Consider the following 22,235-nt stretch of genomic DNA (forward strand, 5'->3'; position numbering starts at 1 on the left):
TGCGCTCCGGGCGCTGGCCATTGGCGAGGCGCGCAAAGCGCTCATTGTGTGTATGGTAATCAGCGTGGCGGAGGTCCCCTGCCCTTCGCTGCCTCGCTGGGGCTGCGGTGCCTCCTCCGCCTTATGCCGCCCGCGTAGCAGCCGCGGCTTCCCTTCTATATAAGCGCCAGAGCGGCTCCCGGCCACTCGTGAAGATGAAGGCGCCTCCGCCCCTCAGCGCTGCATCCCGAGGCTCCGCCGTCGCGCCCGGCTGGGAGAAGGCATCTCAATGCAGCGGTCGCGGCTGGAAAGCATCTTTCCGGACAGTGGCAGTAGCAGGTCCCGCGGCTGCCATGAGCTGCTCGGATGTGGTGAGGCACCACCCGCCCCAGCTGAAGCTGCCCAGTGCGACGGCTGCGGCAGCCTGTCCCGCGGCTCCTTGCCCCTTTCCTGCGCTGCCTTTCCCGCAGAGCCAACAGGTGAGACCTCCGCGGGCCGGCGGGGAGGGGGAAGGCTGAACGCGGCAACAAGGGACGAGAGAGCAGGATGGGCGGGGAGAAACCAGACTGCGGGGAGAGTTTGGATTAGAGATTCGCAGGAAGAGATTTTTCTTGGTCAGGGACAGGCCCCCCCCGTGGTGAATCTTCCATTCTCATACTATAGATCCAGGTGGGCAGCAATGTTCCCTCTAAGCTGTGGAGTCTTGGGAGCAAAAATTCTACTTTGTGAGCTACTGGCATTAAAGTTGTGAGCCAGCGATTTGGCTGCTGCATCAATTAGTTTGCTCTGGAGCCATCCTCCCTGAGCTAAGACAAAAATGTGTGAGTCGGAGGCTAAAAAACTATGAGCTAGCTCACACTAACTCAGCTTAGAGGGAACACTGGTGGGCAGCCGTGTTGGTCTGAAGTAACGCAACTAAGCTTGAGTCCAGAGGCACCTTTAAGACCAACAAAGTTTAATTCTGGGCACAAGCTTTCGTGCACACGAAAGTTTATACCCAGAATTAAACTTTGTTTGTCTTAAAGGTGCCACTGGACTCAAACGTTGTCCTGTTGTCATGCTATGTTTGCGTGGACGTCCCTTGATCACTCCACACTTGAGGGCCCTAGGTCTCAGCTGATTGGATGAACGGACTCAATTAATTGCCTTTGATGCGGAAGTTTTATCGGTGGCGTCTGATCTTTTGCCTGGTTCACACATGCGGGTAAATGAGGTAGAAATGCCGAGGGAGCAGAATGGACAGGAGACTTCAGGCGTCTGGTGGGGCCGCAAACATCAGGTGGCAGATTCCAGCTTTAACTGTTGCTCCGCATAAATAAAACCTTCCTGCAAATAGATAACGAGCAATGCAGGTTTCCCACTTGTATTTGCTTGCTCCGGTGGTTTTCTATTTGCGGGAAGTTTTTAACACATGGAAGTGTTCTCCTATGTTCTTTTGTTATTCCAAAATGTGATTCTTGATGACTGAAATGGTTTGATTCATTCTACCACTTAATTCCCATCTCACTCACCTGCCTGCAGTGTTTCCCTCAGTACATGCCAATCACCCCTTGTGAAAGGGTTCCTAAGTAGGTGTGACAGTGTGAATGTGCCTCAGTACTCATATTTTATGAAAACATACAACTTTTCTCACATTTGCCCACTGGACACCCCCCCCCTTGTGTAACAGTCTCTCTGGTAATTGTCATATACATTTGCTTGAATAGTAAAATAAAAATAGTGAAATAAAAAGTTGTGTGATAGAATCCATCTTACTGTTTAACACACCAGTCCTGTTCACCTTACAGTTATCACTTGTACACCCTGCTTGTACATCTGTTTATAAGAAAGAGCCAATGTGCATTAACTTTATGAATGAAACTGGGGACCAGTACCTGGATAAACATGGAGTCTGTGTCACACGTTCAGCTATACATATTTTGAGTCTAATATAAGAATTCCTCAACACACATACAAAGAACAATCAAGTTCATACTGGACATGGATTGTGTGTGTATTCACTGTAACGTGAATGGGGCTTCAGTATGTCAGTGCTGAATTTAGTTACACAAAGAAAATAACCTACTTTTTGAAAGAAAGCAAGGCTAAGGAGATAGGTCCTGTGGAATTCATGTGAAGCCTCACCATACTGGTGTCCAAGTAACTGCATGTTTTCAGGTTTGGAAGACAGCACACTTGTATGTGTGCAATTAGTAGACACCAGCAGTACCATCCTATACAGAGTGCTTAGGATGGCAGTATCAGGTCCTTAGAGTATGAAGCCTGGTTTTGTGGTGTGTGAGAAGATCCTGTCCAGTGGCTGTGTGCCTGCACCACAGAGTGAGTGGGTTTTGCTGTGTGACTGGTGTGAAAGTACTAGCAGCGATGACTCCTGATATTTAGTACTGGCAATATTCAACCCCTCTCCTGACATGGTAAAATGTAGTAATCTTTGTCAATGTGTTCTTTCAGTAGTACCCCTCCACCTTTAGCGGGTGGCTTCACCTGCTTTTGGTAGGGTCAGCCTATGATGTGAGGGAAGAAAGGCCAGTCAAGTGGGAATGTGTGAAGTACACAAAGAATGCACGGCTGTGGGCCTTGCAAAGGGAAAGTGGTATGAAGCAGCAAAGGAGGCCATGTGAGTGTGTCTCTAGAAAGAGTGGTGCATGCATGTTTGTGGAAAGTGTGTTGATGGTCTTCACTACGTGTGTTCCTGCCAAAATTAGGGCTGCTCTCTGGACTTTGGAGATTGGGGCCTGACATTCGGGGCTGATCATCATGCGATGGCCTCCAGGTGTGCCTAAAAAGGGTGAATGCCCTCACCATCTCCTAGTCTGCGTCTCTCCTCTGGTACTTGAAGGGGGGGGTTGGTTGCTGCCCATAGAAAGAGCGTGTCCATGTGAGTTCAGGTCACTGCAGTGGTCAGTGGGATGGCAGAAGGAGTTGCAAACTGGAGCTGGGATTAAGAAGAGGGGGTGGGAAAGACATGATATAGCCAAGGGTCAAATATTGAAACAGATCACTGGGCTGGAGACCAAGAGGATCCATACTTGAGTAGTAATTCCAGAAGAATGTCATTTTGTTGTAGCAATTTTTTTTTTTAGTCTTGTAGTGCTTTAGAACTCTTTTGAGAGAAGTGTAATAAAAACACATGTTGTATTTGGCATGTGTGCATTATACCAATCTAAATTCCAGGGTGTCTGTGGTGTAAAAAAATAACACCCAGCATATCTCATTACTAATTACTATCTAATTGCTGTTTTTTTAAAAAAAATCCGAAGCATTAATGTTTTTGCAGTACACTGTTCACAAGTAAAGCCCAGGGTTTACTGCAGCCTATAAGCAACTTTAAAACTCTTCAGTGCCTTCCTGAATCAGTTGTCTTTTGCAAAAACTAATGGTACATTTTTACCCCAATATTTTACGTTAGCTGGGACAAAACCAGTAGATTTTTATGGACTTGTTTTGTGCCCCAGGTACTTTTCTGTTTACAGAAGAAACTTGTAAGTGCTTGTACTTTGGGGACATCCTTTACTAATGTGCAATAGCTAATATACTAAAGATGCAAAATTTTAAAGTCACCTCTCTATGCATCATACCAAAAAGAATACAACAGAACATTTTTTACCCCACTGATTTTGTTTTAAAGTTTTTATTCCAGCATAATTTTTTTGTGGGCTAGACTCCAGTTCCCAGATACTCTAGTCCATGAGCATTTAGGCTGGCATAAAATATACTTAGTCCTTAAGGTCCCACTAGATTTCTGTTTATTCTTATCGGGGTAGCTGACAATGTGTTCATCCTGGTTGCCAAGAATTCCAAACAAATGCCCACTGATTTCAATAGGTTTGGCAATTTCATTCTTAACATATTTACTTACATATTTCATTGGGATTTACTCATGTGTAAATATGTTTAGAATGAAATTGCCAAACCTATTGAAATCAATGAGCCTTAGTATTTAAGATCATGGGATGTAGAGGCATAATTGGAAAAAAAATATATACCTAGGATAACTCAAATTACTAGCTGTCAGTTTTATGTGTCTCCATAAATTCATTTTCTAAATAAGTTTCTCTAAACGAGTTCCTCTGTGCCTGATTAAGAACACTACTTTCTGTGCATGGACAATGCATTGTGGTTTTGGTATTTTTGTGCAGAACATAGCACATTATTAGTAACAATGACATGTTAGTGCCTTCTCCATGTCTGTAGTAAACAACACTCTGTAGGACACCTCACAATTAAAGCAACCCCTCCCTTCTAACCCTTAACTTTGTGCTTTCTTCAAAAGCTGCTTTATAGTACCTGTAATCAGTTTCTTAAGAAGCCTAAAGGCAAGAAAGAGAGGAAAAAAGCAGACGTCTTCTTTTCTTGAGATTGATCAAAACCTGTTTTACACTTTAACTTAAGTATCTGATGTAATGAAATAAATCAGGAAATTCTTATCAGGCTGACAGCATTTTTAGACTAAGCTGTGCGTGGGTGAAGTGGGACTAATATTGATTTGGGCCCAATGTAGTCATCTGAGAATACATTTTTTTGGTTTTTGCTGCATTCCATAAGGTTTTATCATTATTATCCATGAAAATTGTTTTCTCTGTATATGGGAAGAGACTCTTCATACCAGTTTGCCCGGAACACATAAATATGGGCTCATATGCAAAGCTTCCAGTTTCTGTTTTATAATTTCTTCTTTATCTGTTGCCAAAAAACTTCCAGCAATACTTGGATAACCTTTTCAGGTCTGTGGTACAGGAAAGTGAGATTTGTATTAGCCTAGCTTTGAAGTTGCAATTTAACAAGTTACCTGTTTTTTAATGGTAGGAAAGTATGTATAAGTAGGTATTATTGCAACATAATACAATCATGACAGTATGTCTGTTATGATCAATGCTCCCTGTAAACTGTGGAGTCTTGTGAGCAAAAAATTTACTTTGTGAGCTACTGGCATTAAAGTTGTGAGTGAGCAATTTGGCTGCTGCATAAATTAGTTTGCTCTGGAGCCATCCTTTCTAAGCTAAGACAAAAATGTGTGAGCTAGAGGCTAATAACTGTGAGCTAGCTCACACTAACAGCTTAGAGAGAACACTGGTTATGATCCTACTATGTGATTCCTGCATCATTTAAAAAGTCATGCTACTGTTTATGCTTTGTTTGAACTTGAGTTCAACTTTGTTTTCAGATTTCTGCAAACCAAACCCTGTTGCATTGTTTATTGGTCTTTCATCCCTGTTGATTTAATTTTATTGTGCTGTGTTACACCATGTATCTCAGTGAAAAATGTAAATTATAAATGATATAAATAAAAATACACAAACAGTATAAAAACAGAATTGTTGCAAACCTGACATTTTAAGCACTTTTAAGATGTGTATCCATATCAATTTACTTTTTAATATCACTTGGTGTGGATAGTCCTGGCTGTGGCAGTGCAACAATTTTGAAAGAATTAAGCACCTGCTGAGGAAGACGGATGGACTATAGATCCTTGCTCACCACCTCAAGCAGATGTTAGTCACTCTCAAAACTGATCTTGCCAGTCACCTGTTTAACAGGTACGCATGGCCAGATTTTCTCAAACACGGGTGTAAACATGGATGCAAAAGGGGACTTGTTGAATCAGGGCTGTTGCCATTGGCTAAAATAAAACACTAATCAAAGTTTCCTTATATTTACAAATTTGATTAGTTATAAAGGGACCAGGATGCCAGCATTTGAGGTAAATGCATTGCAAATAATTCTTTCAGAATTATTTTGAGGACCGGAATATATGTGCTTGATTGTGTAATGCTTTATAAACTTGAAATGGGCAAATAAAATGTCTATGTAAATCTTAATTTATGAACAATGACATTTAGAGAGAGTTTTTAGTCTGTTTAACTACTTTAAAGACTGTAAAGTGCTTTATTTTAAATATTTTAAAATACTTTACTTTAAATAGAATGCTCTAGTTTATTTTCCAAAAAAATGCACACCATGTGTATCCTGCATATTACTTATATATACAGCTGCTCACCCTTGCCTGATGATTCTTTACATTTAATTAGTGGAAATAGGTAAGAAATGTGAGTGTACTGGTTAGGAGAAAAATGCTCAAAGAACTGGAATAAAGTGTAGGAGTCTAGTTTCCCTCATCCATGCATTCTGTAAATAAATAAATAAATAAATAAATAAATAATCTTTTACTCTTTACACATATACAGGAGTCTGCTTGTCTTTGCTTTTAATAGTAACTCGTGTCAAAGAAAATACATAGATTCTTAGTGTTTTTACATGAAATTAGAGAACTGAGAGTTGTCAGACTCTGAGCTATTAGTTTTTGCTTACAGGAAGGGATAATGTGATCTTCCATTATCCCTGATCTCTGGCTTTATCCCTGATCTCTGGCTTCTCTGGTTTGGTGAGGATTTATTTACTGCTGGAGAGGGTCAAAGCCTTGGCCTCTGCCTATACCTCAAATCTCCAAAAATAGGTGAGCTGTTCATCAGGGGAGAGCTTGTGCATTTGCTTGTATTCTTACTTCTGGTTTCCCTTGGCATCCCTAACACCTGTCAGGGTATGGCTCTCCTATTTCTGCCTTGTGGAGCCAAGATATAAGCAGCATCAGTGAGATGGCAGATAATGTACATAGGATTGCCACCTTCCTTCATTTTTTCAAATGCAATTATTTTCCTGTACATATCAGTTAGCAGAGGTTTCCAGCTTTGTTGAGCCTGTGGGCAATTTGGGAATTTTCAGAACTAAGAGCAACTCTAAAAATATTTGTCATGGGGTCACAGACAGTCACAAAATGGCCCCATATGCGGGGCAAAGTTGGTGCTTTGCTTTGTGAACAGATGCCGTTTAGTTTTCATAGAAAGGGGAGAGTTTGTGTGACCACAGGGAGAGGTTACCAAGCCTGGAGAAATAAAGTCTAAGGTAAGGACAAGGGAGCATGACTGATGTACATACCCAGGAAGGGCTCATTGCTTTGATATCTGGCAAGAAGTAATCCAAAACTCTTTATTTTTTCCTGCTCCATTGGATTTTATTCCCAAAACTCAAGCAGCAAATGGGTGCCAAAAATGCATTGGCAGGCACTATGAAGTAAATATATTCATACCATTATTTATAAAAACCGTACATTCAGTACTGTCATTGATAATTATACACTGAACAATTTTCTAGCATTTCTTTGGCATTTGAGTATTGGATATACAGCTCTGTAGTAAACTTCTTTTTTACCCCTTGTCTACATGATGAGGCTATGGTCACATAATCACACAACCACAGTTTCCTTTATTTGTGCCCAGTTATTCTTTTGGGGGGGGGGCTGGAGGGGATTTTTTATTGTATTTTTAATAGACTACAAACTACAACGAAAAATTGTGAAAGGGTAACTACATCTAGGGAGAAAGGAAAGAAAACCACTACTAACTAAAACCCCAAGTATAGGAGATCATAACAATAACTTATATAAATGTTAATCTTAGATTGATAGTATTACTTTGAACATAGTTGGTTATGCTAAGTTTTTTTTATCTTTTTATCCATTGATTTAACTGTTTAAGAGAGCCCCCAGAGCATCCCATAATAAAACCAAAATTTTAAGGCACAATTCAGAGTCCTTCAGCTTTCATTTTTTCTTATCTTTTCTAATCCTCAATTTGTATGTACGTTTAGGGGCAGCTGCCCCCTTATCGGAAAAAGAGTCCTCATCGGAAGACACTGAGTCCAATTTGCCACTGAATTTGCTGTCATTTTCTTTCTTCTCGACCTCTTCTGTCTCTCCCAGCTGCACTCTCAGGAACTCACGTGCTTTGGAAATAGAGTCAATCTTTTCTTTTTTATCATGTAGTTTCTTTTTTATAGCGTAGTTTGAAAATGACATCTTCTGGAATTAGCCATCTGTAAACAATGCTGTTTGTTTGTAGAAAAAGGATTAGGTCTTTATATTTCTTTCTCTTTTGCCTTATTTTAAATGGAATGTCTCGCCTCCTCGCCCGGCAGCGCCTACTTGCAAGACCTGGGCGCCATGGCCGCCGAGTGTAAAAGTTGTGATTCTTCCGAAGCTTGTTTCTTTTCCAGCTTTTGCACCTTTTTCTTGACTTTTTTAGTGTTGGCATCCATTTCCTTCACCTTCTCAGCAGTTTGCTCCATTATTTTTAAAGTCTCAGTTAGTTGGAGCTGCTGAGTTGCAACATTCTGGTTTAGAGTCATCAGCTGTTGTTCGATGTTAGTCATCTGGTGCAGCAGAGGGCGCAAGAAATCTGCCAACATTTTAGAGAACTCAGTGGTCTCTTCTGGTCGAGGGCTCAAGATCCCAACTGGTTTCACTTTTGCTGGTTTGTCTTTCTCTGCTCTTTCCCCCGCCATCTTTATGGATTGTTTACTTTTATGGAAACTTGCTAAAGTCTCTGAAATACACCCTTACGCTTATCCACGCTCTGGTAAGTCTCTCAAAACAGATTTCAGTGCTTTTTCTTCCACTCCCCCCTTGCTATTTCATTGTTTAGTTCATGCGTATGGGAGGGGGCCCTCCCCCGGTCACTTTTTTGCCGTTCCCAGGGGGTAGCTTTCTTTTTAAATTCTCGTTTCACTTTAACCAGACTCACAGTTCACTGTTGGTCATACGACCTCACTCGGCACATTTTCAAAATGCTCGATCTCTGATGCTTGTCCCGGTCAGCAGCTCTAGATCCATACGGACACTCAGTGGCAGGACTGTCGGGGCGGAGGAGTGCCTCAGTTCCCCAGCATCGTGCTGGTGAAGAGGCCACCCCTCAAAAGCCCCATGGCTAGGAGCCTTTTGCCAAGGCTCCGGGGGGGGGTTAGTGACCCATCGCCCCCCCTCCTTTCTGCTAGTGTGCAGATCACATCCCCGAGAGGTCCGGGAGATGCGTCTGCCAGCGTGTCGCCATAAACCAGAAGTCCTGTGCCCAGTTATTCTTGATTGATGTGTGGTACTATGAGAGGAATGCATGTGAGGCACATAGGTTGGTGATGCACAGTGTGGGTCTAACAGTTGGGTTTTGTAGAAAACAGAATTCTGTCTATTGTGTGATTTTTTAAATGTTTTATAACAATAATCTAAATATTAATACGTTTTTAAAAAAATATTGAACAGATACCAGAACAAAATTATTATTTTTTTCTAAACACAATAGCATTTAGTGCATGGTGTGAAGAACAGTGCAGTAAAAACACCTACTTATAACCTATGACTTGAAAAAGATCTCTGGTTTTAAGTTCTTTGGAGCAGTATAAATGAGTGCATCTTAACTGACTGTGGGTTTCTAGCATTTGTACACTAGGCTTGCAATTATCCATTGCTCTTTGTGGTGATGTCTTTCTTATCTTTTTAAAATGTTACTGATGTTTCAGCTGTCTTTTCTTCTTTATTTTAAACCTAATTGAGCTGGAAACAAAACAGGCTACTTTTTAAAACTCTGGATTCACCTTGTATGAGTTCTATCTTATATTCTAATAGCAGGTCAGCCAGATCTTTGGATACTTAAATCCAGTGACTGGAGCTGTGAACGGGCAAGACAGAACTTTCTAAAAACCTGAAAAGGGCCCTAGCGTTGCAGAAAAATGTGAAATCTAAAACAAATACTGAGGGGTAAAAACACAAAAATGATAAAAGGAGCACCCGTAGCTTTAAGCAATAGGTTCCCTCAGTGGCTGTTGCTAGGCATTTGCAGTCTTTCAAGGCTGGATTTCAGTGAGTAAAAGATGGGGGGGAGGCCCTTTCCGACCTATTTTGCCCTTTGAGGGAAGATTTATCAGTGCCAGGCCTGACTAGGATTGCCAGCTCCAGTTTGGGAAATAACTGGAGATTTTGTGGTGGAGTCTGAAGAAAACAGGGTTTGAGAGGTAGGGAAGAGGTCTCAGCTGGATATAATGCCATAGAGTCCACTCTCCAAAACAGCCATTTTCTTCAGGGGTACAGAGATCTGTCATTTGGAGGTTACTTGTAATTCTGGGAGATCTCCAAGTCCCACCTGAAGGTTGGCAACCCAAGACCTGGCAGCAACCTCTGGGTGACTTAATGCCACCTGACTTGCATGACTCAACTAGGCTTGGCTGCTTGCTGCTGTTCAACAGCAGCCACCTTATGAAAGCCACTGTAGTGTAGCAGTTAGAGCTTCAGAGTAGGGTCTGGAAAACCCAGGTTCAAATCCCCATCTTGCTGACTGGGTAATATTGGACAAGTCATATAGGAGACATAGGAGGAGAGGAAAATAATGTAAGCTGCTTTGGAATCTACTGTGGAGAGAGATGGGGTACAAATGAAGTAAATACAGCTTCACACGAGAGGCAGGTAAAAGGTAGGTTGGTGAATGGCTGAAAAGAAGAGAATACGCAGGGAAAGGAAGACGTGGGAAGGAGATAGAGTTGTCAACACTAGGTTAGGACATTTCTAGTGATTGGGGGGGGGTGCAGCCTGGGGATGGTTCGGTTTGAGGATGGGAGGGACCTCAGAGGGGTATAATGCCATAGACTCTCCCCTTCAAAGCAGCCATCTCCTCCAGGTGGGGGCTGTTGATCACCCAGAATTATACCTGATCTCCAGATGACAGAGATCAGTTCCCCTTGGAGGAAATGGCTTCTTTGGAGGGTGGACTGTATGCATTATAGCCTGCTGAGGTCATTTCCATTTCCAAACCTCACCTTTTCAAGGCTCTACCCCCAAGTCTCCAGAAATTTGTCAATTGGAGCTGGCAACTCTAAGAGGGAACTGATCTCTAGAGTTGGTAGATCTGTTGTGATACTTCTTATCTCTCCTTATAATAATTGTGTTTTGGGGTAGCCACCATCCTATGGGGTGGTGAGAAAAAATGCGCTCCCTCAGCCATTTGCCTGTCAGCTGCTGCTTGGGGCAACTGGCAAGCCATTGGCTGGGGGGGGGGGGGGACGAGCCTCTCTGCCTTGGCCTGCGTGCCCAGGGGCAAGCAGCCAGTGGAAAGACGGATGAAGCTGTGGCAGGCGAGAGGTGCTGAGGTGGCCACGTCATGCTTCCCTCGCCCGGTGCGGCCTGGGCTGGGGAAGCTGCCACCCTTCTTCGGGGATGGGGGGTTTCCCTCAGCTGGCCACGGCTGCGCTCGGGGAGGGGGGAAGCGGCTGTGCCGCACTTTCCTCACCCGACACGGGGAAAGACCTCCGAGGCGGTCAAATGAGAGTGGCTACCCAGAGACCCCTGCCCCCTCCTCGCCCGCACGCTGAGGCAAGCAAGCCGAGAAGGGGCTGGGCAGCCCTTTGAGGCCCTCCCTATTAGTTTTCCTGCCCTCCTGCTGAGGTGGCCAGAAGGAGAGGCCAGTCAGAGGCCCCCCACCCCATCCTGGCCCAGCCGCCGAGGCCATCGAGCCAGCAGGGGCCCAGGGAGCCCTTGCAGGATCTCCCCCTGGGTTCCCCTGCCTTCTGCCCAGGCAATCACCCAGGAGAAGCCGTTCAGAGGCCCCTCGCCCATGCCGACAGAGGAGGGACGAGGCCGGCTGGCTTGCCCCGCCGCCTCCAGCATGCGGTGAGGGGAGGTGCGAATCTGGTCGCTGGTGAGCCGCCGCGCCCTTCTTTGCCAGTGCGCGGGGGGGGGCCCTCCGTTGGCCTCTCTCTAGGGTCCATTGTCTCTCTTCCCACAATGGTCCTTGCACCTAGTAAAATACATTACAGGATATCATTTGGGTAAATGGTGTTTAGTCTCAGTCTTTAGAGTATCATGAAATATCTTTGCTTTTCCTCTGTGCCACCCCTGTTATTTGCCTACTAATTTGCTTGTATCTGCACCTCAGTATAGCTTTGTACACTGCTGTTATGGCTGATGCTGCTTCAAGATGGTACAGCAAATGTTCCATGTTCTGAGACTGAGATGCACTTCCAGAACTCTCATATATGTCATGGCCTTTCATTCATTTTGGAGAATTTATTTCATTGAATGAATGGGAAGCCTGGATATCTGTGTTCATCATGATACTTTAGAACAGAGGAAAGAAATTTAGGATAATTATATGATTTTTTAAAAGTGTATATTGTTTAGTATATTATCCCACACCTTTTAAGTACCATGAGTAAAATCACAAAAATGTAAATAATTTTAAGGCCTGTTGGGAGCAGTTTAGCATTTGTTTTACATATTGAGAAACTTAGGGAAGGATTTTTGTTGTTATTTCTGCTAGCTGAAGATGTATAGTGAGCGTTATCTCTGTTGCTTTACATAATAGAGGGGGAAGTGGAAATCCCTCCCTGGGCTTGTTAATTAAATGTCACAGACCTTGACTTTGCTGTAAGTACAGTAGAAGTAATCTTTCAAATAGTGTCAATTTAAAATATTTGTAGACCCCAGATCTAATGCCATTAACCAAAACTAATAGTTTTTAAGAGAAAATGTTGTATATAAAAATATGTATCTGCCAATCATTATTAGTAGTGTTTGAGCAAAAAGACACAAACTAAGGATGAGAAATGGGAAGGAATGAAATGGAAATGCTGACAGAATATTGTCTATGAAAAGAAGAGCATTCCTCTACAGAGCAGCAGCTTTGGATACAAGCTTTAATTTCCTGAATTCCAGTGTCCGTATACAAACACTGAAAGACTTCCAGGCACCAGCATCTGGATCCCAGCAACATGGTTCCACATTCTCCTCTAATGCTACCCTTCACCTGAGAAATTCACCTTTCAGAAATGATCACAATAAGCTGAAGGTCCAAGCTGGTTGCAATAAATTGAGCTTCAAAGAAGACAAAGTGATACAGTTACTTATGAGGGGCACAATGGCAAAACTGGGGGAGGTATAGCAATAAAATACTTCTCCCCATGTTTATATTTAAATCTTCTAAATATTATTGATACATTATTTGAAACAACCATTTTAATGTGCAGAATACTTGCTAGAAATGTAGAAGCTGAAAGAGAGAAATGGCCAACAGGAATAAATGTAAAATGTTAAATTTATGTTGAAAAATTATCAAAGATAAAGGTATAAGATGGGAGAGACTTGGCTTGGCAACAGTATGTATGAAAAGGATCTTGTTGTCTTAGCTGATCACAAACTGAATGTGAGCCAGCAGTGTAACATGGCTGCTTAAGAAAGCTAGTGCAGTCTTAGGCCACAGTCTGATGTGCCATTTGGTGTGGAGGGGAAACGAGCCTATTTGCCCTGGTGGAAATTGACACAACATAGCATGAGCAGGGCCGGCCCATTATTGTTAAATTTTAGACTGTTGCCTAGGGAAATGGCTCAACGAGGGTGCCATTCTGGCTGGCCTCGTCCCCCCCCTCGCCCCGCACAGGAAGCCTCCCTTGCCTGCTTCTTCCTCCGTCTCCAGCAAGAGACTCCCCTCTTTGCAGCCCCCCAGACAGAAAGAGAAGGAGGTGGGGGACAGGCATGGGGAACAGCCCGGGACAACGGGAAAGTGCCGCTCGCCCTCTTCCACCCCCACCCCCACGGTCTCTCTGGAGCTCCTTTTGCAGCCTGGCACAGCCCCCCTCCCCTCGAGCGATCCCGCCCCCCGCATGCATTTGCAGCTCGTCCTCTCAGCCCACCTGCTGTGGCTCTGGCGCCCACCCCCATCCCACCTCGCATGGGGGGGGGCACACACCACAATGTATCCTCACCTAGTGGGCAAAAAAACCTGGGGCTGTCACTGTGCACAAGCACACATCCTTTGTAGCTGTGGGCTCAGCCATCACTGCCTGATCAGACGGTATGTTTGGGCAAGTGGTTTTTTTTTTTGCCTTTTGTTTCCCATGTGCATAAATGAAGAATCCTATCTCTGCACTGAGGGTTCCTCATGGAGTATGTGGTTATATGCATACTGCTAAGTGAGGGGGAAAAACTGGCACTGAGTCGGGATGGAATGAACAGACCATTCCAATGGTATGAGAACATGCTTGAGTGATCATACAGGGGAAAGTCTATTTGTAGCCCGTCAGCAAGCATGAGGTCTGGGCTTTCCCCAGTATCTTTTAACTTTAAAGGGCAGCATGGGTTGCTGGTGGATATGGGACCTTTACCAGATATTGCTGTCTCATCATGCCCTTTAGATCCATCAGGCATTCACAGGTGAGTTGGATTTAAAGGCATGTCTGACTGCAGCCTTAGACTACTTTATGGAAGAACTTTGTTAAAATCCTGAGAAGTAGTGAGTTCTGCTCAGACTTTTGATTTTGGGTCTCCAACCATGTGTGATAGGGGCACATGCAACACAAAATCCTCCCTTTATGCACAGTCACCATTTTATGTAAATGGGGAACATGCATATGTGCAAAGGTAACACCAGATTTTTTTTTGAAAGAACACATTTATGTTTACCAAAGTTGCATGCATATTGAAAATACAGATGCTGCCCCATTCACTCAAAATCGAAACTGTGTGTATAGGCAGAGTTGCACATAGAGCGTGTCACAGGTAACAGCTGCAGTTTGGCCCTGTGACTAGTTATTTCATTTTATATATGTTGTTCATTCTGTTCCTGTGATCATGGTCAAAGTGGATAAAGGCAGACATGAATTCTAAGTGCTGGTTAACAGAAGCAGAAAAGACCATGATAGAATGATTACTGATGGAGGATTATGAGGATCAAATTCTGGAACACTCCCCTGCAAATAGAAACGAGCAATCAAAGAAAAGGAGTTGAATCTTTCTCCCTCCCGTTTTAGTAGTTTTTTATTTGCAAAGACTTTAATGTAAAGTAAAATTCAAAGTTGGAATCCACCTTCTGCACTCTGAAGTGAAGCAGTCCACTTTATCATATTAGGCTCTGCCGCTTCCTTCTCACTTCATTCTTCTACATATGTGAATCAGGCCTGAGTTTTACTCGAATTTAGTTAATGTGTGTCCAGACATTACCAGCACACTTAAGAATAACTGTCAGTCTTCTCAGTCTTTAAAAAAATCATTTTAAAACGTTAACAATAAATCCCCCCAAGAAAAAAAAATACAGCATTTAATTCTTCTCACATATTTAAACATAGTGGTATCAGTCTAGTGGCTAGACCCTTCCCTTGAACAGTTCTAGGAATGGTGAAGTATTTCTAAGACAGTAAAAATATTTAACTGGTTGTTTTGTCATTTTGGATTCTCAGGACTTTTGTATACTGTTTCGCAGTTATTATTTGTCTTGATATGTTATACTTCCTCTTAAAACATTTTTAAAAAAGAGGGGGGGGGGAGAAAACACCATAGTGTAGCTATTTAAATACACAAAGAGCTTGCAGCTTGATCTATCTAGGTATCAAGCACCTGACAGGGCTCGAATCAGGAACCTCAGGAATGAGAAACCAGGTTTTACTCAATACACCTCCAGGACATCTGTGAGGAAGGAAAGCTGGCAACTCTGAGATCTGGTTTGGGATCAGGAAAACTGAATGGCTGCCAAATATTGGCAAATAGCTCAATTTATTCCAAGCCCTATTCCAAACTTTGAATGCACTCTATAGGGTTATGAGGTATTCTGTAACTACCACATCACTTGCAGGGGAATCAGATCTGTAGCTAAGCAGACAAGCGATGGCTAGGCAGGAAGCCAGCCAGCAGGAGAGAAGAAGAAGAAGAGATTGGATTTATACCCCACCCTTCACTACCCAAAGGTGTCTCAGAGCAGCTTACAAACTCCTTTCCCTTCCTCTCCCCACAACAGACACCCTGTGAGGTAGGTGGGGCTGAGAGAGCTCTGGCAGAAACTGCTCTTTTTCAAGAACAGCTCTTATCAGAACTAAGGCTTGCCCAAGGTAATCCAGCCAGGTGCAAGTGGAGGAGTCCGTGCACGTAACCACTACACCAAACAGAGTCAGTGCCAGAGAATCTTTCTCTCCTCTCCACCTAGTTGGTGCTACCAGCCTGGCAGCGAAGTAACAGTAGTCGAAACCACAGCAAATATGGTTAAGAGTGGAAGGAGGACAAGGTAGGGAAGTAGGCTTGCCAACCTCCAGTTAGAACTTGGAGATCTCCTAGAATCACAACTCCAAAAGAAATTAATCTCTGGATAGGCATGTAATGAGCAGGTGAGAAGCACCCCTTTATTCATGAGCTGGACACTGTGGAAGAGAAATCCCTTTGTTACTCTGTGCTTATCACCTTGTCCCCCCCACCCCACCCCGGCCAATACATGCTAAACCAGCAGTCTGGACAGTCAGTGGTATGCCTGAGAACTGTGTCGGAAGTTGAATAGCCAATGCCACCACTTAAATGACTATGATTTAACCCCTCTTTCCCCAGAGTGTTAGACAAAATGGGGTGCCACTACTAGAGTATTAGGAATGGAGTTTCTTAGAAAACATTTGTAAAGCAGAACATCTGAAAAATATGTTCCATGCAAAATGGATCTTCACACATATTTATTTTGACATTTTGATTTGATTTGAAAAAAATGGGAATAGCTGTTCAAAGGCTTCCATCCAACGTAGCCTTTGATTATTTCCCCCCTTTTTATTATGCTTTTCAAGGGTTTGTTTATCGCACCAATCTCACCACATTTAATCATCTTTTATATCCAATGTTTTTTTATAAATTGGTGCTATGTAAAAACAAAAATGAAACAGTTGTTTGAATGAATGAAGATCCCACATTTGTTTTGTATCTTTGGCAATGTTTTATTCTCAGAATTTTTTTTCTTACAAAAGGCTTAATTCTGTCATCCACATCTCCATGGAGTAGCACCCTCCTCCACAAATGATACTGAGCCCAGTGAAAGTATGACAAGTGGAGCATGCCTGAACAAAATTAGAATAGTTTGTAAAACATAAGTGCTCAGAAGTGTTGTAAATTGAACAAAAATAATCATTCATATGATGATAAGGATTACATTATTATACAATTAATATAATGAGCTCTAAAATGCAGACTTTGCATGGTTTTGTTGGTATACCTAAGAGAATTTAGGATGATGTCAGCTCTCAGGATGTATTTCTTTACCATACTAGCTTTACTTCTGTTTCTCACTCAAGATTTGTACTACTTTACACCACGTATTAAACAAAGGTTAAGCCCTTTACTCATAGATTTTACTTTGGTGAATGGGTGCTGTTAATTTGTTCTTGTTTCTCTGTCATCTACAGACCACCTATTGTGCTAACTCCATGAGAGAGATAGTAAAAGGAAACTTACACATATTAGAAAACCCATTAGGGAGGACTTCCAATTACTTTTGGATTAGGCGAATTTTCTCCCCTGTCCCTGGAGTTGGGAAACTGCAACAAGATGCAAGGGGGGCACTAGCTGATTTGCCTGCATGGCAGCCCCTAGATGATCAATAGCAAATGTTTCATTTACAGAACAGGTGGGATGACCCTCGGCAAAATTATAAACTATATCATATTTACCATGAGATAACAGCATTTTTGTTTCCATTATCTATAGATACCGAGTAATCTCATTTGTCCATTCTTTTCTTCTGTTTCCTTATACCAGACCAAGTTTGCTGTACATAGCAAGATGCAGGAATCTCTGGAAGCAGCCCTTCCTAACAAACAAGAAGAAGATGAGAAAGACCAGCCTGCTGAGATGGAATACCTTAACTCTCGCTGCGTCCTTTTCACTTACTTCCAGGGAGACATTGGGTCAGTAGTGGATGAACACTTCTCAAGAGCATTAAATCAAGCTAGCAGCTTCAACCCAGAGCCAGTCATTTGCAAAAGCAAGCCAGGGCTAAATCCACTATGGAGAGGTAAGATTATACACAATGGTTCAGTTAAAACTTTTTTTACTTTATACAATCGACTTTGTGATGCACGGATTGACTTTTATTTGTCCATTAATGTGTATTCACATGGTGGGTTTTTTTAAAAAAAGGACAGATTTGCACAACACCTGTACATCCTATATCTGGAAGACACAGATATAGACATGTACAGATAAAGAGATATCACTTAGAGAACCAGAGCTGTATGTAATGATGAGAGTGTCAAGTTGTCACCTCACCAGATATGTCATGTCAAAATGACAGATGTTTTAAGCATAGTTCCCTCTAAGCTGCACTAGAGGGTGCTGGCACACAAACCTTTAGATGCCAGCTCAGAGGTTTCTGCTTCTGCACACAATGTTTCCCCCTTCTCCATTGGAAACAGTGGAGGATGGAGGTACTTTCTTCTGGGGCCCATAGAATTGGACCCCCTGGTCCAATCTTTTTGAAATTTGGGGGGAATTTTAAGGAGAGGCACCATCAGCAACACTGTAAATCTGGTGCCTCTAACTAAAAAACCAGCCCTCCCCTAACCCCAGATACCCTCAGATCGATTCTCCATTATAGCCTATTGTATAGGGACTATTGATTATAATGGTCCTCATAGGCTACATTGGAGCCAGAAAAAATGATATATATATATTTTTACTGAACAACAACAAATCGTGCTTTTTAGTATGATTTGTAAGCTGCCTTGAATTACAGGGAAAAGTGGGATATAAATATTTGAATAAATAAGTAGTTTGGGCAGGTTGATAACATTTAAGCAACTTCTTATTTGTTAGGTTAGCCAGGGTTCTGACAGTGATTGTTCCTCCTCTGTTATACTTGACCTGCAATGCTGGTTGTCATATTTCACTAAAAAAAGTAACAAAGTAGAATGCAAGAGTTTCCCCCTTCCCCTGTGTGCTGATATGTTTTCTAAGGTCAGCACAAGGCAACAATCCAAGGCCAGGTCTACCAATACAGTGGACTATGGTAGGGAGACCTGTTTTCTGGAGGGCAGGTCTACCAATATAGTGGAAAGGGGTGGGCAGATATGTTCTCTAGAGGCCAGGTCTACCAATATAGTGGAAAGGGGGGAGGGTAGACCTGTTTTCTGGAGGCCAGGTCTACCAATATAGTGGAAAGGGGGTGGATAGATCTGTTCTCCAGAGGACAGGTCTACCAATATAGTGGAAATGGGTGGGCAGACCTGTTCTCCAGTGGCCAGGTCTACCAATATAGTGGAAAGGGGGGAGGGTAGACCTGTTTTCTGGAGGCCAGGTCTACCAATATAGTGAAAAGGGGTAGATGAAATGTGACTTGATTCTGTTATAATGTTTAAATTATTCTTAAAATATAATTTATATATAATCTAAAATAATTTATTCTGATATTTTTATAAGATTATGGAAGTAATCTTCTAAAAAACTAATTTACATGATGGTCAAATGTAGACTTGCTCACAAATTTAATGCTACTAGCTTTTTTGCTCACAAGGTAGAATTTCTGCTCATAACACTGTGGGGCTTAAAAGGAACATTAATTATGGAAAAATAAAAATATTAAGGCCTTTAATTTTCTATGCAGAACAACATATATTTAACTATATCCAAGAGCCTTGAATATTTTTGTTGTTCTCTACTAATATTCTTTTTTTTAATATGTGTGTGTGGATGTGAGTATATGTGCACCTGGAAGTCATGGTGACCTCTAGTAACTGACCCTACTGGGGGCCTGGGGGGTATTCAGAGAGATGTCTGAATAAAGCCTGCCCCTGCCTCCCACCTCTGGTGTTTCAAGGAGGTCTCCCATCCATGTACTTGCCAGAGTCAACTCTGCTTAGCTGCCAAGATCTGATAAGATTGGGGTTACCTGGACTATCCAGGTCAGGTTTATACTAATACTCTTTATTGTCTCAATAATATATATCATCATTAGTTTTCTCTGTTTCCAAAAGTTACCCCAGCCCGGTTACCTGACAGTTTAGTTGTTTACAGCATAGTTGTACAAGTTGTACAACATGTGCATTGTTTGGGTGGTGAATCATGGTTAACAGTTCAAATATATTTAATAATATGAATTGGCTTGAATCTTCTGTATGTACATTCAAGCACAGGGATATAATTTCAATCTGATACTGAGCATCCTTTTGTATTGATTTTGCAAAAGGGCATTCTAATATATCCAGATATATTAAAGGAGCGAACAAACAAACAAACATACAAGGCACTTTCCTTTACTGTCTCATGGCTGATTCTGGGCTCATCTTCATCAGAAAATGCATCTGACTAGACATGGGTTGTTTTTTATTAAAAAAACTAGCAGTAAAGCCCGTTGTGAAAGCAATACAACGAGATCTAGAAAGAGGCTCTGGGGCAGTGCTCAGGCTTTGGGCAAACAGTGTTAATTTGCTGTGGTGACCTCAGCAGGGTATAATGATAGAGTCCACTGTTTTCTCCAGAGGAACTGATCTCTGCTACCTGAAGAGCAGTTGTAATTGTGAGTGATCTGTAGCCCTCACCTGGAGATTGGCAGCAATTGTTACCCAGGACAAAATGGCTGGTTTGGAGGGTGTAGTCTATGGCATTCTACCTGTCTGAGGTCCCACCCCTCTGCAAACCCCACCCTCTCCAGGCTCCACCCCTCAAATCCCCAGGAATTTGTCAGCATGTAGTTGGCAACCCCATCTCCTTCCCAGCTAACCATCAACCTACCATTATCTGCCCCTTTGACTTCAGCTGACTTCTGCCCTCCCTTCTGCAGAGCAGTTGCAATTCTGAGTGCTCTCCAGCCCTCACCTGGAGATTGGCAACAATGGTTCCCTATGTGGGACTGACTGGTTTGGAGGGTGGAGTCTATGGCAGTGTACCTGTCTGAGGTCCCACCCCTCCTCAAACCTCACCCTCTTCAGGCTCCATCCCTCAAATCTCCAGGAATTTCCCATCTGGAGTTGGCAACCCTATCAGGACTGGCCCCAATGTGTTTTCTCCCAAAGGCCAAAGTAGGTGACAGGACCAAGCTTAGTTGCCTACCAACAGGCACTGAGGGGAATGTAGGGTTGCCAGCTCTAAGGAGGGAAATACCTGGAGGTTTGGGGGGTGGAGTCTGTAGAGGGCAGCATTGATGGGTGCTGGGCCAAGATTGGCATCAATAGTTCCCCAGGAGCCCCATCGTAAATGCACCAAACAATTCCTAAAGATTTTCCAGAACACTACTCTGTCGATAAATCGCAACAATTTGAATTAGCACCAGAGCTTTAAGATCTCTCCAGCTGTCACCTGGAGACTGGCAACAGCTTGTCTGGAGTGTGGGCAGTATGGCATTGCATCTGTCTGAGGTCCCCCTCTTCCTCCTCCTCCTTCAGACCCCACCCTCAGCAGGCTTCATCCCTAAAATATCCTGGAAGTTTCCAACCTGGAGTTGGCAACCCTTTCCTGGCAACCATCAGCCAACCTTTATCTGCCTGTCTGTCTTAAGTTTTACAAACCCCCCCCCCCACAGCCTCTGCCTAGGGAAAGGGCAGCTGACATCATTATCCTCTCCCCTCTGAGGTATGTTATGCAACTGAAAATCCCAACTGCCTTGCGGGGGGGAGGGGTGAGTTCGAGGTGTGGAATGGAGTGTAGTCCAATCAGCTTCCATATGCAAATAACCTTGGTACGCTGGGCGGGACTGCACAAAGCAGCCAGTCAACCCAGCCAGTGTCTTCTGAGTGGCAGTTCTTCCGGCCAAACACTAAAGGCGGGCATTTTAGAATTTTGGTGCCCACTACTCAATTATAATAAGGGAGAGATGGGTCTTGAATTATTTCTATTTTGCTAGGGGTACAAACTAACTTTACTTGTTAGTAAGTCCTACTGAACTCAGGCTATGATCAGATGAGCTGTTTGAGCTGATGTCATTGCTGTTGACTACGGATTTAAAATGCAAGTTCAGACAGCAACATCTGTCTCCCATTCCCCAGTCATTGTCACCCTGTTGTCACCCATCTTCGAGCCGAAGTTATTTGATGCTGGGGAAAGTCTGGTCTTTACAGATGTCAGCGTTTTCATACTGCACTTCCAGATCTCTGATCAATCCATAGCACTCTCAAGCTATTCAGGAAGTCAGATAGCAATGTGCACATAAGTGGATTTTCACCCCAGGGTTGTGAATCACTGCTTCCATGTATCTGTGCCCAAACATTCTGTCAGATTCGGGAGCCCCTGGGGGGTTGTTTTTGAGTGACAAATCCCCCCCTACCTTCTCTCCTGTTTTGTGAGGTTAGAAAGCCATGGAAATAGGCAACCGTACACCCCATCCCACTTTCCCCCATGCAAAAGGTTTTCTGCTTCAGAGTTGCTGTTTGAGAGCATCCCATGCTTGACACAAGAGTAAATGTACTGAAGTCAATGGGGCTACTCTCATGTGAATCTGCACTTTCCCCATGTGGTCAATGGAATAAAGGCAAAGCTGAGGAGGCTGAGAGGGGCCACAGTACTTGGTGGAGGGATCATGGAGCTGTTAAAATAGAGTGGTGCTTTGAATGAGTGCTTCTTAGCATGCATGAAAGACTATTTTTTAAAAGGATGCTGCCCGCCTGACTGCTCCATGGTTACTGCGCACCAATAATCTGAACAGTCAACCATGGAG

The 22,235-nt window shown here is 43.1% G+C and overlaps 1 protein-coding gene across 1 annotated transcript in view; it reads left to right on the plus strand.

The window, feature by feature from the left end:
- The first annotated feature begins 283 nt into the window (after positions 1-283).
- Positions 284-22,235, plus strand: part of VGLL3 (vestigial like family member 3) — a 62,118-nt gene continuing 40,166 nt past the window's right edge. The window contains exons 1-2 of the mRNA XM_015407695.1: positions 284-458; positions 17,348-17,603. Coding sequence (XP_015263181.1) covers positions 333-458; positions 17,348-17,603 — 382 coding nt within the window. The 5' untranslated portion in view covers positions 284-332. The remainder of the gene's footprint in view (positions 459-17,347; positions 17,604-22,235) is intronic.

This window comes from Gekko japonicus, unplaced genomic scaffold, assembly GCF_001447785.1.
Source record: "Gekko japonicus isolate JY-2015 unplaced genomic scaffold, Gekko_japonicus_V1.1 scaffold1709, whole genome shotgun sequence".
Lineage (NCBI taxonomy): Eukaryota > Metazoa > Chordata > Lepidosauria > Squamata > Gekkonidae > Gekko > Gekko japonicus.